Here is a 17,991-nt window from a genome sequence, read left to right as displayed (position 1 = left end):
GAAAGATATAACGAAAGCCAGGAAAATAAAAATTATTTTTGTTTTATGTTTCAGTTTCCCGATGGACGCCAGGATAGTTACGTGAGGGTTACACTAAATCAACACTACAGAACCATGAAGATGAAAAAAACAACGACAGTAAGAGGATCAGCAGAGCCTAAATTTACACAAGGCTTCCATTTTAACCTTTCGACAGCTAACATTGACGTAACAAGCGTCAGCCTTCAAGTATTTCAACCGGGACCGGGGTACGGAAAAGGAGGTAATTTATATCTTTTACATAAAATTGTTTTCTTTCTATACACTAAATTTTGAATGAAAGGAATTATTATAAATTTAAAATTACATGTTAATCATGTTTATATAATCTCTCTAACCTGTTAGAGAAACGGGAAGAATCGGTGAAGGCTAAATAAGAAATTATAATTCCATTTATCTATCCAAAAATTCAGTTGGAAGTAAGTAAAGATGTGATAGTATAATCATACGTAATTTTTCTGTACAAAAGAAAAATTCCGAATGTTACACTGAATGATTACTAACTTCAGCTAGTTTCAAGCTGATAAAGTTTATAGGAATCTAAGTAAATAGAAATCTAAGTAATGATTGTTCTGTGAATTTATTTGCTATTCAGCCTTTCGGGATTTCAAAATTATCGTTTGATTTTTCGGTGAAAAAGTATTAGGTGAGTAATTTTTCCAGACTATCTAGTGAGAGAAAATTTTCTAAGAAAAGTGAACACTGTGTCTCACTTACCTTTATATATTCGTTCTGAAAAAATGATTCTGAAGTAGGTCATTCATTAACAATAGAAAACTACAGAAAATTTATTCAAGATTTGTTTTAAAAAACAGACAATACTGGTTTATTTATAATTAATGGAATATTACTTAAAAATATTTTCACGTTTATTTTTTAACGAACCTTTTTTTGTGAAATTAAACAATATTCAGTAAATTTAGTTCTGAATTTATCTTCCATTAAAATTATAAGGTTTGTGTTCAAAAAGATATGCCATTTTTGTGTAAAAAATAACTAATCAGTACTGGTAATTAAAGTAATACAATAATAATATCATGGTATAATAACAAATACGTGAAAGGATATAATTAATGTAACTAAAATATTAGAGGGGTGAAATCGATCAGTATGTTGGTGGTTCTGAATGCAATAAATCAGTTAAATTGTTTAATTATGAATTAGATTATCTTTGTCAAATAATTTTTCTTATTTTTTAGCTCATATTTTACAAAAGTTTGCTTAAGTATTAAATGTGATATGTTATCGGTATTTATATATACACATGCATATATATATAATTATATATGTCTTTTTTTTTTTACTTTGTGATTTTTCTTCTTTTTTGGAAAATTAACGTATCCTAGAATATCCTAATTTACGAAAAGAGAAGACAATAAATAAAAGTTTTACCAAAAACCAACATAAGATTTAATATTTTTAATTATGTACTGGAAACGAATATCTGTGTAGTGGTAAAAGTTAAATTTAAAGATTGAGTAACAACTGAGAGTGAAGTATTTTTTGCGTAGTTACTGATACTAAAGCGACTTGAAATTCGATACGTCAAATCTTGGTTAAGTCAGAAGTGATTTAATGGATTACATAAATTCAGTCAGTTGGAAGAAGTGAGTTAGCGAAAGAATTTACCTCTACCTCACCACGTTGACGATCGAACTCTGTCTAAAAATGATATAGATCAATCTTTAAAACAGAGAATTTTATGAAAATTTCTTATACGTAGGTCGATCTGTTCGGTTGTAAATGTCTCATAGAACTACAACAGAAGAAGTATCGTAAAGTCGAGCTTAAACAAGACCTCGATTTGCTCAATCAGTCAAATTGGATAGTGAAATTGTTTGTAAATAAATAAAAGCCATACCTACTGAGTTCTATCGATTAATTATTTAGACATTATAAAAATAGGATATATGTGACTTAACTAAATAGAAGATAATAATCAAAAATAAATTTAATAAACTTTAATTACATATATATTTTTTTCATTGTTTACAGTCGCACCAAAAATGAGAGTCATTAGCGACTTAATTAAAACTAAGTATTTTTGTAATAATTGGGCAGTAAACACCAAACATTGGATAATAAATATCGAAAAAGGAACATAACCACTACACTATTTTCACTGCGCACACAGTATTTCGTAAGGGTTCTCACGTAAGCAAAACCGCTAAATTGAGTTCTTCAACCTACTATTACAGAGAAACCGCAAAAGTCTTTTGCGGTATTTCTTCTGCTTGAGCAAACTCTTCACATAGGGGAATACTACCCTCCCGAAAATTGTAAAATCTGGAAGTGTTTTACAGACCATTTTAGGTTGCACATCTCGTAGTTCTGCTGGGAAGAGCCAAATAGGTGGAGGTAGGTTTTCGTTGTAGGCCCAGTCCTCAGCCGAATTAGGGTGACTGACTTCTAATTGCTCACAGAAGGAATCGTAGAGAATTAAGGATGCTTCCTTCTTCGGAGAAGAAAAGATTGATTGTGGCCAATTTACAAGAGTTGATGAATGCTTGGCAAGAACAGTGGGATGCAGGAGAGAAAAGTCGGTGGACTTACCGTCTGATTGGGAATGTAAGGAGTTGGTGCGGTATGACTCACGGATCAATTGATTATAGTTTTACGCAATTCCTAGCTGGGCATGGGGGTTACAGGTCGTATCTTTTTAGGTTCGCTCTATTCCTTTCAGACCGCTGTCGAGCCTGCGATTGGAGGAAACTCCGTACCATGTCTTCTTCTGTTGTACAAAGTTCCAAGATGTGCAGAGGTGCAGGCTGGAAGCCCTGGATCGGAAAGACATGGTTAGACCTGAGGTTTTTCAGCAGCTAATGCTTCAGGGTGTGAAGCAATGAACTATTATTGCAAATTATAACAGAAAAGTTTTAGAAGAACTTAGAAATACAGAAAAAAACTCGAAGGAGAAGACGAGCATTGGCACGGGCTGCAAGGGAATAAGGTGTTGGAGGGTGCCTGGTTGGACAGGTCTGCGGCTGAACGCATTAGGAGCCCTCTCGAGAAAAACGGGGGTCGCTTTGGTGCGGTGAGGCTGCTCCCGGTGCCTGAGAGCGTTCCTCACGTCTTTAGCGATTATGGCTGACGGTCTTGTGGGTAAGTAATATGTTGGTAAGCAGTAGAATTGTGTGTGTGTGTGTGTTAGATAGTGGGTGTGTGTTTATGTACTCTGAGTGAGATTGTGGAAATTTAATTAACTGTTGAGTGTACTTTGGTGGATAAGTTATGTATTGTGGTTATATCTTCATGATTGTTGCGCGCTTGTCTCGTGTTGGCTTGATTGTATGAATGTATAAATATGTGTGGTACATCTTAGTACCTGTTAGGTATGCTACGTTCTTCGATGTTTTCTTCCTTTAGGTATTTGTGTTGTGTTGTGGTTGGTATGGATGATGTTTGCTTGTAGTGACTAAATGTGTGCGTGGGCGCTTCCCTCCTCTCCTGAAGTAATGCCTTATTAGCGGTTTTCCAGGAGATGGGGTCGCCATGGGTGGAGGTTTAGTCGATAGTGTGCAGGAATACATGCGCATTTTCTGTAACAGCTTGCGCAACCTGTTACTGAGTCCAACACTGTTTCGGTGCCCGTAAATGGGATTCTTCCAACTCTAAAAAGAAGAAAGAAAAATGTTGTATGACCTGACAACGAAGACTCGTATACCACCGGCTCTGGAACACAGGCAGGAAAGTTATAGTCGACCCAAGGCAAATGTCGTCAAAGCGTTTTAGATTCTCCTGTATATCTCTTTAGGGATAACTGAGCACACATTAGAGAGGATTATCCGTTTGGATTTAGTCAACAAGAGGTGAATTTCCAGGAAGTGGCTGCCAAAATTTATTTTACTGTTTTTGTCGACGATAGATATTACAAGGTCACTAGTGCCAAGTAGAAACATATTAGGATCATGGAAATCTTGAATCAGTATAAGACATTTATGGAGTGGCTAATTTCCAAATGCCACGATGGAGATACTGATCGGAATATACTCCGCTACGACATCTATTTCAATGAATTAAATTTATTGTGGTAATTTACTTTTTGGGCTACCGTGATGTAACTCCTCTGATATCTTTATCGGTTTAGTAAGACAGGCGTCATTTTCTGAATGATCGCCTTTACTCGACGGTTCATTATAATACTTCCAGTTTGTTTGTAATCTGTCACTTTCGGGCGTCTTCTCAGATACATTTTCACGTACTATTACACTATCTTTCATACTCAAAACCACTCCCCTCTAGTCAGAGGAAGTGGTAGAGTTAGAGTATTTGTTTACTACGATCAGCTGGCCCGAGCGTCGAAGTAGCAGTAAAGTCCTTAGTAGTAGGCTAGGTTGAGGTTTGATAGCCGGCCTCCTTGGCGCGAGTGGTAGCGTCTCGGCCTTTCACCCGGAGGTCCCGGGTTCGAATCCCGGCCAGGCATGGCATTTTCACACTCATTACAAATCATTCATCTCATCCTTTGAAGTAATACTTAACTGTGGACCCGGAGGTTTAAAAAAAAACAAAGTTTGAAGTTTGATAGACGAGTTAACCCGAAATGTTCGTTTTACACCCTAGCGGGATATTTTAAATGCTAATAAAAACTCATCAGTCCTAAAACCGGAGTAGCCGTGAATACTCTCCATCACCATTTTATTTTCTAGGAAATATCTCAATATAATTTTTATAAAAATAATTATTTAAAAATTTTACATGTGAAAATTTTAATCGTTTTTACCCCTTTACTTCCTTAATCATTCTAATTGATTATTAATATTTTTTATTCACCAACAATGAGCTTGAATTTTACACTTTGACTAAAGTCAACCGAATTAAAATTCTGGTTTTGATATATATATTCAGATAAACTCATCTACAAATTAACTCGTATATAAATGTTGGTCATTCATAAATTAGTATGTTCAATTTTTTTTTTGTAAAATTAATATTTTTGTATCTGCATTACAGTACAGCTTTATGCTGTACTGAAAAATTAATTTCATAATTAAGTTGGGTATGTTCTTTGCTCAAAATTGATTATATATTAATATTACTACTATAGTAGTCTATTCAAAAATTTCTATGTACACGGGCAGTAATAGTAGTAATAGTAATAGCTAACATTTATTACTACTCGTAGTAATTAGCTTATTTCATATTGTAACATATTCTAATTTTTTTATTATATTCTTCTTTAATAACACGTACTTTCGCTATACTTTTAATTATTACTATTTACTCTGAAACGATCACAATGGTATTCTGAAAATTTTACATAGATAAAAAACGTTTTATACAATACAAATTCGATAGATATGTTCTTACTTAATACGAGATAAAAATGTACTTGGATCGTAAGATTGAAAAAAAAGTCCAGATTATTATGTTATAATTTAATTTATTAACGTGTTTAATAAATGAACAATAGAGATTATTACACGAATGTATAGTGTAATTTTCATTAATCTACTAGTGAGTAAAATTATGTACCGTAATAGTGATTGCGGTACATAATTTTATTTAACTTTTTGGTAAATTATACCATATAAATACCAAACAATATTCGTTGAAAAAGACAATTTTTATAAATTATAATCTTATATTCAAACTTCATATTTTATATATTATACATTTTATTTTTTCTAAAAAAAAAAACTGCTGAAACGAAAAATAATAAATTTGATGAAGCGGAACATTAGAGTAAAATATTAAATCAATATAACTTGAAGTGTTATGACAAAGGAAATAAATGAGGAAATTTTACTTTTATTTGCTTTTAAAGAAGCTCTTAGAGTAAAGGTAACTGATCAAATTTCTTTCTGTTACTAAACTTTACTTTTATTCTGAGATGGTATTTGTTACACATTACACATTTGCTCAGTTTAATAGTCGAAAACAGCGATCAATAAACCAATGTAATAATGCAAAAAGAACAAATACTTCATATTGGATGTCATTTTCAGCTATATATTTTTCTATTAACTTGTCTTTAACGCTTTTTAAAACATATTTTAATAATATTGAAGAAAGAAAAAATTAATAAGCCAGAAGAAACAAGTTGATCAAAAAATTTAAAATTAACATCGCAAAAAAATATAATTAACGGTAAAGTATTTCTGACCTGACCAGAACAATAAAAATTAATCTGATAGCTATTTTTCTATTAGATTGGCCATTTGATCATGTAAGAATATTGTTGGGGAAAGTTACAAAAATAAAATTACAAATAGCTCGTTTTTGCCAAAAGAAAATTGGACTTTATTTTTAGCAGAATGAAAATCAGAATTATATAACCCAGTTCCTAAAAACAAAAAAAACAAAAATGCATATACACACTAATATATATTATCGTTTTGTTAAGACAAATGCTTTGCACAAAATCTCCTTGTGCGATATTTATATACAACAATCCTTAAGTAAAGTATAGGTAAACTTATTACATTAAATATTTCTTTTACATAAACACTGTGTGTAATAACAATACAAAGTATAATAATAGTATATTATTGTTTAACAGAGGATTACCTTAATATTTGGTAGACGATTACTGTATTTTTGTTAATGAAAAACAAATACCTTGACACTCACCGGCACAGGATGCAATCTGGATTATAACAACAAAGAGTTCAACGGACGAAAAACACCAATATGTTGATATTCAGTCGCACAAAACATAATCTCACAATCGTGGACCCTATATACGTCTACATAAGTTCCTTCAAGTCAATATTTTATAATGCAGTTATACAGAAGAAAAAGCACAAACACAACGTTTAAAGGATCCTTAACACACAATAAAAAGATTCATTGTTGCAGAACATGTGCAATCCACTTGTCAACGAAGTGTGAAGCTTGACCAAACAATATCAGAGTTGCAAGACGCACCAATGTTCACTCGAATGATGGTCGCAGACCGTGATCAGAGAGAGACGATGGTCGGAGAGAGACAGAGAGAGACGACACACAAGAAGAGAAGAGAGTGACCACAACGAGAGAGGTGAGACTGGCTGAGTAAAGAGCCGAGTGATGTCGATAGAAGCAGAGTCCATCCGAAAGGAGCTGTGTGAACGGTGAAGAGCCGCTAAATCGTCAGGCGCCGAGTGCATCCGAAAGGAGCCGAGTGAACTGGAACGAGTCGCTAAATTGTCCGGCGCCGAGTGCATCCGAAAGGAGCCGAGTGACTCATCGGGAGCCGAGGAATCATCGGGAGCCAAGTGAATTGTAACATGTTTACGTTTAGTTCTTCTTCATTTTTTTATTTATTTTTTAATCATTATACACAGGAAATAATACAGAATTAAATCTTAATAAATAATCAATAAAAAAGTCATAAATTAAAATCAACTGAGCATATGCATGTTGAATGGAATGCATTAATTTCAGTGTATGAAAAAAATTCTTATTTATAATTAAAATATTCATTACATCGAAATACTGTTAAATTTTAGATGAAAACAAATCAAATACCAAACCAGTTGAATTAACTGAAAAACTGTTTTACGCAATGGCGTAAACAAATATAAAAATATATTCAATTATTTTATAAATAAAATGAAAAACCGATCCCACCCTATCGGGTATAATTTTATTAATTTATTTCTATTTTATCTTTTAAATTTATATATCCCACGCAAAAAAAAATCTGGGTAAAGTTTTATATTTTTCATATTTTTCCGTTTTTAAATAAATAATATTCATTCATATTTAATGGGGCTAAGCTGTTGTACTTGGTGAGTCTTTTATACTTTAATAAATTCGATACTATATTTCCAAGCACAAACTTTAGTTTGATAAGTTGAAATATAACGCCTAAAATCTACTTTAACGTCTTTCATGCAAGGTTGCTTCTATATAATTCCTTTTACCAATTTGTTATTTTTCAGTCATCCTGTGATTTTATATAAAATTATGTCAGTTTCTCACGAAAATCAAATTTATTTATCTGGATTTTGAATATCTGAACAGCCTGCTTGTAATCAATAAATCAACAAAATTTAATTAGGCATAAATGGTTGAGAAAGTGGTAGTTTGTTAATCATTAGTAAAAATTTGAAACCCTCGTTCAATTTACTCACAAAGGTACAGCGTATTAACGTACAGCTTCTACATCCAAGTACTGCACTACCAGATATCGATTTATATTGTCAAACCGATGTAGTGGTATTGTTTTTATTTTATTTCAAAAGTACACTCTCTATTAGGAAAACTGTGGGTAGTGCTTGTCGCAACGAAGAATGTGCGGTATACAAAAGCTCATGGATCAGCTGAAAGCTTTGGACTATCAAAGGCACAGGCTGTTATAGAATTTAATTTAATCGCATGATGATATAGCAATATAAACGTTTTTGGAAGTAGAAAGAAGAGGAATCGGAAAACGAAATAGCTTTTAACTGGGTGATTTTTTTTTTTTTAACTCATTCATTTCAAGTTATTTTAGACAACGTTTGGACTATCTCGGTTTGCAATTCAAAGTCAATATATAATAAAGCTGACGGAATCTATGATTACACTTGAAAACACATATTAAAATCTAAGTTCATAAAAACAAACGTAAAATTCTTTCCTCCATTATAGATTTAATCGTACTCAAAAATACGTATAATCTATTCCCAAAATCTTTTTCATCTATTAAAAATGATCAAAGGATGCTGAAATTTAATTTAATCATACAAAAAAAAAAAATTAAGTAGTTTATCATTTGCCAATTTATATAATGGTTCGGAAACAGGGTAAACCGGAGCACGATGTAGTCTTGTACAGGCCGATAAGCCTACTGAAAATTCTATCGAATTAATTTCAAAGACTACTTCTTTGGAGACTATGTTCGATTCTGGAGAAGGAACTTGTTATTTATGACTATCAGCTCGGCTTCAGGGGTAATCTCTCGTAGATAACACACCGGATTGTGAATGTTACAAGCAAGTGCGTAAAACAGAAGATGTATTGCTCGGATCTAAACGTCCAGTAGACCTTTCACAAGGTCTGGATTGTAGACCTACTATATAACTTGAAAAGGAGCCCTCCTCAGCCGTATTATTAGATCACGCAAAGCTACCTGGACGGACATTTCTGTTAAGTGACCTAAAATCAGGACCTGTTGATATTTTTCAATACCAAGTCGGGTATTCATCAAGGATCGATACTAACACCTGTTCTATTTTCGATCTTCATGGCGGACCGTTCGGCTACTGAGGACGTCACGGTTGCGTCGTTTGTGGATGACACGCCATTCCTGGCTGTGGATTCTGACCCTATCTCAGCTTCCAATAAGCTGCAGTCTGTATTGGGTCTAATTAGAGAATGGCTTTCTAAATAAACGATGAGGTGTATTCGGCAAAGTCCTCACGTGTTATTTTCGTGATGATAACACCCAATAACCCGCCCGATAATAAAAAGATACAGCACAAGGGACATTGTCCAGGTTCTGCGATCTGTAGGGAAAAATATTGAAACTCCCGCCATTCTTGCGTTCTGTTCTGTGATGAGGAGGAAGGACTACCCTTGTGTTCAACTGAACGACGTTTTTATCTTGCATTCTAACAGCATTTTAACTGGTTTTAATCCTTTTTATTTTTCTCCTTTTTCTGATATTTCTTCGTTTGCTTCGTTTTTTTTTATTCTTTTTGTATCTGTGAGAGATACTTCTTAGTGTTTTCATCATTTTTTTTTTTTTTGTTATATTATGGTCTTGATCAATGTTCCTAAATACAGTATTAATTTTTGAATCTTTTATTAATTGTTATCTTTATTATATACTTGAGTGTACTGTATAAGATTCAAATACGTACATGTACATACATTTGTAATTCTTCAGAGGTCTCAATGTAGGCCTCTCTTTAAATAAATTGTCGGTGTTATTAAAATAATAATAACGTAATGAAAATGGATGTGTAAAGGAGGTAGAGTTTGTCTTTCTCTGTGTGTGTGTGTTTGCGTTCGCGCGCGCACACACGCGTACACATGCTGAATTTACAAAGTAAAGTCGCACAAGTAGACTTTACATAAGCGTAATAATTTCTTTTGAAATTAACTTATGAAATTGTTTTCATACTATAATTATTTTTGAATATCGTAATTAGTATGCTTTGAAACAATTTATTATTAGTCAGTTTTCTCTTGACATAGATTACGTTAAGTGGTGGCTGCAAAATATTTAGGTGTGTGGCTCAACCACCGTCGCTCTTTCACCGTGCATATCCGGAAGGTATCGTAGGGGCGATGGTGACTGCCTTGAGTAGGCTGTTAGGAAATGTGGCCGGTCCTCGGGCCTCCAAGCGGGCGCCTTATGGTCAACTTGGTACTATTTACATGATGTTGAGGTCTGGTCGCAGGCTCTGAGGAGCGATAGGAATAGACTCATGTTTGAGGGCGTGCAGAGGACGATAGCTCCCCGCATTGTATCTGCGTACTCTGCTGTCTCCACTAAGGCGGTTCTGCTTATTGCGGGGGTCCCCCCATTTCAGTAGCTTGCCGCCATGCGGATTGGGCTTCTCCAAGGGGATGGTAAGGCTGAGATGCAAGATCAGATGTTCCAAGATTGGCAGGCTCGTAGGAATCGCTCCTTCACCGGGCGGTGGACTCACAGTCTGATTCCGCAGGTGAAACCAGCCATGGGTCAGCCATAGAATTGGTGAGGTCTCCTATCTGCTGACTCAATTCATTTCTGGCCACGGCGGGTTCTAGGCATATTTGAATGCACGACAGAGAGCTGGTGACCCGTTTTTTTTATCCTGCGGGGAACTCGACACTACGGAGCACGTCGTGTTTGCCTGTCGGAGCTGTGACAGGGAGAGCTTGCAATGTGAATCGATTACTAGGCCACTTACGGTAGAGAACATCGTGGGCCGTATGTTAGTGAGTGACGGAAAATTCCGTGCTATATCTGATTTTGTCGCACGGGTCCTTCAACAGAAGGATAGGGCTGATCTGGAAACGAGGGGAGAAGGACAGCTCCCTGCTGAGCTGCTATTCGTTTGTGTATGCACAGATGGGTAGCAGTGATGAGGTACGGGGACTTTCCCGTCCTCTTGTAGAAATGATCGTGAATCCTCTTTTGGATGCTCTCTTTGAGGCAAAAAAGGCATAAAGAACGAGCCTCGGCTCCTAGGGTGGGGGAACAGGAACGATATAGTCGGGCCTGGTAACCTTACTCTGTGAGTTAGAGGCGGGCATCAATAATTAAGATCCAACCGGCGATCCGACCTGTCCTGCCAGTAGACGGAGAGGCTCGTTACCGTAAAAGGACACCACCACGGATTGTATTATGCTTCGCTGTGGAATCCAGTCCGGGGAAGAGGAAAAAAAAATATTATGTTAGTAGTGTTAATAGACTGCAGAGATTTAAATGAGATATATCAGTTTGTTTCCTTAATTTACTGTACATCACTGTAAAATATTGTTATACATTAATCCATTCTAGTTGTGTTATTTCCTTATTTCCAAGTTGATGAATTTAAACATAAGTAAATGGCTAATTATTTGCTTTACAGTATCGGTAATTTGAGAATTATCTTATATAAAGTCAAATTTATATCTACCCACACAACTTGATTTCACAGAGTTTACCAATATTTTGATAGTGTCCTTACAATACACAAAAATCACCATTCTTAAGGCAAAATCCAATGCCAGGCACACAGAGAAAAGTGATAAGTCAAGTGTTTTTTTAATTTTTTTTTTCACCTAGGGAAAAATACTGCTGAAGTATCACCCCAAACTCTCCTAAATCTAAGAAATGTTTAGCTTTTTTGGTAGAAGTGTGCCTTCATTATGCTTACCACAGTGACGGGCAGTGCAGTATACTCTCAGGAAAAGCAATTCTAATTAGTTCCTCTTGAATTTAAGGTGCCTAATACGCACCACAACAATAAGTAAGGTTGAACTATATAGCAAAAAACAAATCAAGGTAGCCTTTCGGCCAAGTAACAATTTCATACTTTATTATAAAAATTACACGAAATATTTACGTTCTTCAATTAGTAGGAGATTTAATTTCATTATTGCAAAATATTACTGATTTTTACTACTTTTTAACTTTGAGGTTGATTATAAGCCTGCTTGAATTGCACAAAAAATATTTTCAAAACAGGTTAAATAAGATAATTATTTCTCATTGTTTCTGTCCAATTTGGGCGGATTTGGATCAACGGTTATACTAACAAACGGATCAACGGTTATAGTTACAGAAATAAAAGTATGTGAAAGGGTAGACAAAAACAACAAATGTTTATAAAAATATATTTCATACATTACAAAAAAAAATCCTCACCTTTGACAAATTTCTTTCATTTTTATTCACCACGATATTTTAAAATTCTATAATTTTTTTTTTCTGTAATATTCCTTAAAATTAAAATTAAAATCTTTTCTGCTTCTACAGATATAATTCTCAATTTTTTTTAAATCTAGTTTACTTTTAAATTAAGTTTCTCCCCCTAATAAATCTATAACAGGTAAACTCATATTTAGTAACAACTGGATCTTTATTTTTCACCTTAGATTTATCCCGTTCTCTCGTTTACGCTGTAATTATTATTTAATTCTGTTTTACGTAGAAATTTAAAAAAAACGGGGTTGGGTTAAATGATTCTTTTACTCTTTTTTTTCGCTAGCTTGGTTTTCCTTGTTTCTATTTTTTTATAACTAATACCAAATTAATTTGTACGTGATTTTAAGTATCTTTTATTTTTCGTATGTTTGAATCAAGTTTTTCTCAATTTTTTAATATCTACTAAATCCTTTATTATCAATTTTTTTTTTTATCAATATTTAGGTATCTCCTTCTTTAACCTGATCCCTAAATTTATCCTACAAGTTAAGATTTTCCTCATGATTGCGTATATTTCTAAAAACCAATTCATCTTCATACAATACACAATCCACTTGTGTTTTTTTTTCTTTAAGAATAATTTTTGGATAGGAATTGAGAGATGTGAATTAGATTTAGACAACAAGATGTATATAATTAACAATTAGAATAATTAACTTTTTTAGAAATACTTTTCTAGCCGCTGAAATTGAAGAAGTTCTTAATGATTGAGAATATTTAATGTTTAAATAAAATCCTAATCATATCGCTGTTGTTTGTTGTTTCAGACAAGTTGCTGGGTAAATGTGTACTAGGATCATATATGTTTGCTCGTGGTAAAGCTCTCACTCACTGGAATACAGCCTTTGCGAGCCCTATGGAACAGGTGCAGCAGTGGCATACATTAAATGAATGAAATAAATGATCATCTTTATTCAAAGGTTATCACTGACATTGACTAATTAGAAAACGTCATTTAGAACTTGCAACATAAAATAAAATATAAACATAAATCTATATTACTCTTAACACAAAAGGTTAGTCTTTATAGCAATAATATAGGTTGAATCTATCATGTTGACTGTATTTTATGATTTACAATGTATTTAACACAGTAAAGTAGTTTTTTTTTGTGAAATTAATTATTACAGAGACTAATTTTTTATGTTCAGATTTCTGTTAGAATGCAACAACTAAAATATTCATTGTAAAAGAAGATATTTTTATTTACTGTCTTAACTATTTTCCGGCCTCCGGGATCATCGTTAGGTATTGATGAGATGAAATGGAAATTTTGTAAAGCGTGAAAAATGCAATGCCGGGATACAAACCCGAGACCTCCGGATGAAAGGCGAGACGCTTCCACTCACACCCCAGAGGCTGGCAGTAAATCTTAACTGATTGTGAGATTAGTGTAAGATGCATTATAACAGTTATTTCACTAAATATATTGACATATGCTATTATTAATGCTGTGGTGATGTAGTTCTTCTGTAGAAGATTAGTGATTAAAGAAACTATTAAGTATTATATTTTAATTTTTATGCTTAAAACTAAAAAAATAATTTTGAAATTAAGTTATACCAGTTTTAAAGAGATAACATTTTGGAAAGAATTAATAATACATGAAAAGCAATTGTGAAAAATATTTGTGGTATTTAGGCTAATAAAAAATAACTTTATTTACTGTAATTCTTTGAAGAAACATTTTTGAGAATATTAAATCAAGCCTCTCTTCTGTAATAAATGAATATACTTTACTAAATAGAAAATAATAAGCTATTTACGATACTTTCAGTCCATTACTTTTTATTCCTATAGAAAATATTATTTTAGGCCGTTTATTAGAGGATTTGTTAGTGCTGCTGAGATTAATACATCTTAATTGGGCATTGAAATCCAACTAAAATTAGCCAAACGATCAATAGATCTGAATCAGAGCCATGCCTCATTACATCACAACTGTAATAAAAATTGATTAGCGATTAACTTGTCATCGCTAATCTAATTAATCTTTTAATGTTAAAATTATTCATAAATCAGTAGATGTTATGAAAACTATTATGTTATGTGTAAACTTTCGATCTAGTAGTAAAACCAATGTTTTTTTTTTTTTTTATATAATGAATTTTCCCTCCAAAATATTTACTGCACAAAACGTTAACAGATATGTTTGTAAACCTAAGAATAACATTTAATGCTAAAAACCATAAAGATTGACTAAAGAAACTGAGAATGTTGACTTATTAAAGGAGTCTAATAATTCCATTTCTTATAGTTGGAACAATATTAAAACTATGATTGAAACTAATAAACTTTTGCAATCGTTGAAAATAATTTTATTTAAAACTTTTTTTATTTGTGAAAATTCCAATAAAGTATTAGTACTTGTTTCCATATCTCTTCCGGACTAAAATAATATCAATAGTTGTTTAAAACATGCTTATTTTTAAACAGTTAAACTAAGAAATAAAAAATTGTAAACTGTAAATTATCGTAATTCTTTTAAAAACAAATTATATAAAAGTCACGAACAATGTTCCCGAAGTATCTCACAACGGTGAAAATATTTTGTCCCTTCCTACTACATTTCCCTATTTTAAGAATTTAGAAATTATTTTATAACAATTTCTTGCACATACATCATAACATGTCTCAACGTAGTTTAGAAAATACAAATACTTGTAATTAAGATATTGATGATTTTACATTGTCTTAATACGAGGGTAAGTCAATTATTATCCGCAATGTAGTTATAAATTTTATTGCAATACAAATAGGAAACTTACATCTACATCATTTTTCAACTTCCCCATGCATTTCAACACACTTGGTTCATCGTTGCACAAGCTTCCTGATGCCCTCATAAAAGAAGGTCAACCAAATACTCGCAGCTCAACCAAAAGGTTGAGCTGCGAGCCAGGAATACACCGCTTCTTTCACTGTTTTGTGAAACAATGAAAAATGGCCCCTTAATGCCTCTTTGAGTGGTCCAAACAAGCGGTAGTCAGAAGGGGCAAGATCAGGACTGTACGGAGAATGAGCCAGTACTTCAATGTTGGGTTTCTGGAGCGTTACAGCAATGTGGGCAACAGTATGTGGACGGGCATTGTCATGCAACAACACAACGCCTTTCAACAGAAGTCCTCGACGTTTGCTTCGAATTGCAGGCTTCAGCTTGGCAGTAAGCATCTCACTGAAACGCGTACTGTTTATTGTGGTGCCCCTTTCTTCTTAATGTTCCAGTACTGGGCCTTGAGAGTCTCAAAAAACCGTAAGCATCAGTTTTCCTGCGGAAGGTTAGGTCTTGAACTTTTTTTTTGCAGGACGAATTTGGATGTTCCCATTCCATACGCTGCCGTTTACTCTCCGGCTCGTAATGTGTAAGATGTCCCATTCGTTACCATAGCGATCCAAATGTTTTTGGCAGATGTCCAAACGCGTTTGTTTATGCAGTGAGTTGTTTTGGGATCTATCTTGCACAGACTTTATGAAACCCAAGTCTGTTGTGAATGATTTCGTAGGCAGAACCGTGACTAATTTGCAACGATCTGCCAGTTCATCGATAGTTAATCGTCTGTCTAAGAAAGCCGTGTCACGTGCACGCTCAGTGTTTTCCTCATTCATGGCGGTAAACGGTCGTCCGGCTCCTTCGTCATGTGTAACACTTGTGCGACCATTTTGAATTTTTCAATTCATTCGTAGACACTCCGTTGCGGCATCACACTATTCCCGTACTGTATTGAAAGTTGTCAACGAATTTTGGCCCCTGATACACCTTCCGACCACAAAAAACGGATCACTGAACGTTCCCTTCTTTGTTTCAGAAAGCGGAGCAGCCATGGTTAACGGCAGGGCAGCGATAATGGAACTAACCTAATAGCATCAAACCTGCACAAACATAACAATTAAACCACGCATGCGACATCTACGCAACACGACAGTACTACCAACATAAACAAAAATTAACTAAATTGCGGATAATAATTGATTTACTCTCGTAGTTAGTTTATAATTTATAAGTAAGTATTTTACATGTAACTTCAAAAACATTACATGACTAAAAGCAAAAAAAAGAAAGAAATTACATCATATGAATCGTCTGATTAAAACTGCATAATTTAAATTTTATTCAAAACTTATAGACTGTATACTTATGACTTTCCAAATGTTTTAGTGCAATAATCGAATATTTCAAGAAATTAAATATGATAAGCAATCGGCTAAACGCATAGCTATTCTAAAGAATATTCTATCCCAACAAGGGTTACTACGGAAATTAGGAATTAGGACTTTTATGTTGCTTACTTCACTGAACGGAGCTCATATTAGAACGCTGTCTTTTTTTCTGTTTAGCCAATGAAACCACAGTAAGGTATTACTTCAGAGGATGAATGAAGATGATATATATGAATGTTACTGAAGGGCAGTCTTTTAGACTCTCAGGTCAACCATTCCTGAGATGTGTTGTTAATTGAAACCCAACCACCAAAGAACACTGATATACAGGATCTAATATTCAAATATATATAAACGTTAACCTGCCTTTACTAGGGTTTGAACCTTAGAACTGTCGATTTCGAACTCAGCTGATTTGCGATGACGAGTACACCACTAGACAAACTCTATGGGTTTCGTATTAATATGTTACGTTTACTGAAATTTGGGTAAGTCTGACTGTTCCATGCTGATAACTCGAAAGATTGGTTGCACAGTTATACTCTTAAAAACAGACGTCCAGTTAAATACTGATGAGGAACAAATGCGAATGGTTGGAAAAAATTAATGAGTAAATAACGTGTACTAGCGAGTAGGTTTTACTAGTTACTAGACAATGTATTGCTTCTTCGGTGCGAGACAAGCGTACAAATTTACTATGACCATCATAAAATAATGAGAGAAGAAACGTTCCTTTACGTTAATTTTACCAATTGTATTTTTATATATATTTCTTCAAGATTCCTTCACTTTTGGTGATGTTTTGGGATTGCCCGATAGAAATACTGGTTTGTTTGGGATTAATTCTCACAGTAATAAATTGTTGGAGACATTTTCGTACAACTTATGAGGCGATTTTAGTACACAGGTTCCTTTACATAGTTAATAAACTACCCCTAAAAATCTGAAGAAATAACATCATAAATCTAAACATTAATTTAAGTCCGTAAAATAAAACTCCTTTCAATGGATTTTAAGTGAATTTTTTTCTCAGAATGATCTTTTTAAGACATCATTCATATGACTGAAACGGTGTTATTCTCCATTAAATTGTGTATTGAGATAACATCTCAGCTACACCCACCGTTCTCAATATATATATTTTTTTTAATTCTAACCTTTATCTTCCTCTACAATTTTTACCTCCCATACAACTACTTATTACGAAATTAGCAGAAGATTCAGTCACAATTAGGAGAATATTTAGGAGAACCAGGTGACTGTCCTCATTAAAATTATACACCTTTTTATCTATAGATAAAATATTTTTATCTATCACCAACGTGCCGGGTAAAATTTCTTTTTACTGAAACAAAAACTTTTGATGATTTTTATTATTGAAAAACTTTAAAATTACAATTAACTTTTGATCAGGTTTAAAATCATCTTAAATAAAGCTACCATAATTCCATACTTTTACTCAAATCTCCAGATTACAGAATTTC

General features: G+C 33.6%; 1 protein-coding gene across 1 annotated transcript in view; it reads left to right on the top strand.

Annotated features, from left to right (window-relative positions):
- LOC142318264 (synaptotagmin-15-like) overlaps window positions 1-14,463 on the top strand; it is a 215,954-nt gene extending 201,491 nt beyond the window's left edge. The window contains exons 9-10 of the mRNA XM_075354830.1: window positions 55-262; window positions 13,117-14,463. Of these exons, the coding sequence (XP_075210945.1) occupies window positions 55-262; window positions 13,117-13,244 (336 nt within the window). The 3' untranslated portion in view covers window positions 13,245-14,463. The remainder of the gene's footprint in view (window positions 1-54; window positions 263-13,116) is intronic.
- Window positions 14,464-17,991: the final 3,528 nt, after the last annotated feature.

The sequence above is a fragment of the Lycorma delicatula genome, chromosome 1 (assembly GCF_047948215.1).
Source record: "Lycorma delicatula isolate Av1 chromosome 1, ASM4794821v1, whole genome shotgun sequence".
Taxonomy (NCBI): domain Eukaryota; kingdom Metazoa; phylum Arthropoda; class Insecta; order Hemiptera; family Fulgoridae; genus Lycorma; species Lycorma delicatula.
Note: the sequence above shows the minus strand (reverse complement) of the source record. Positions and strands in the feature narration are given on the sequence as shown.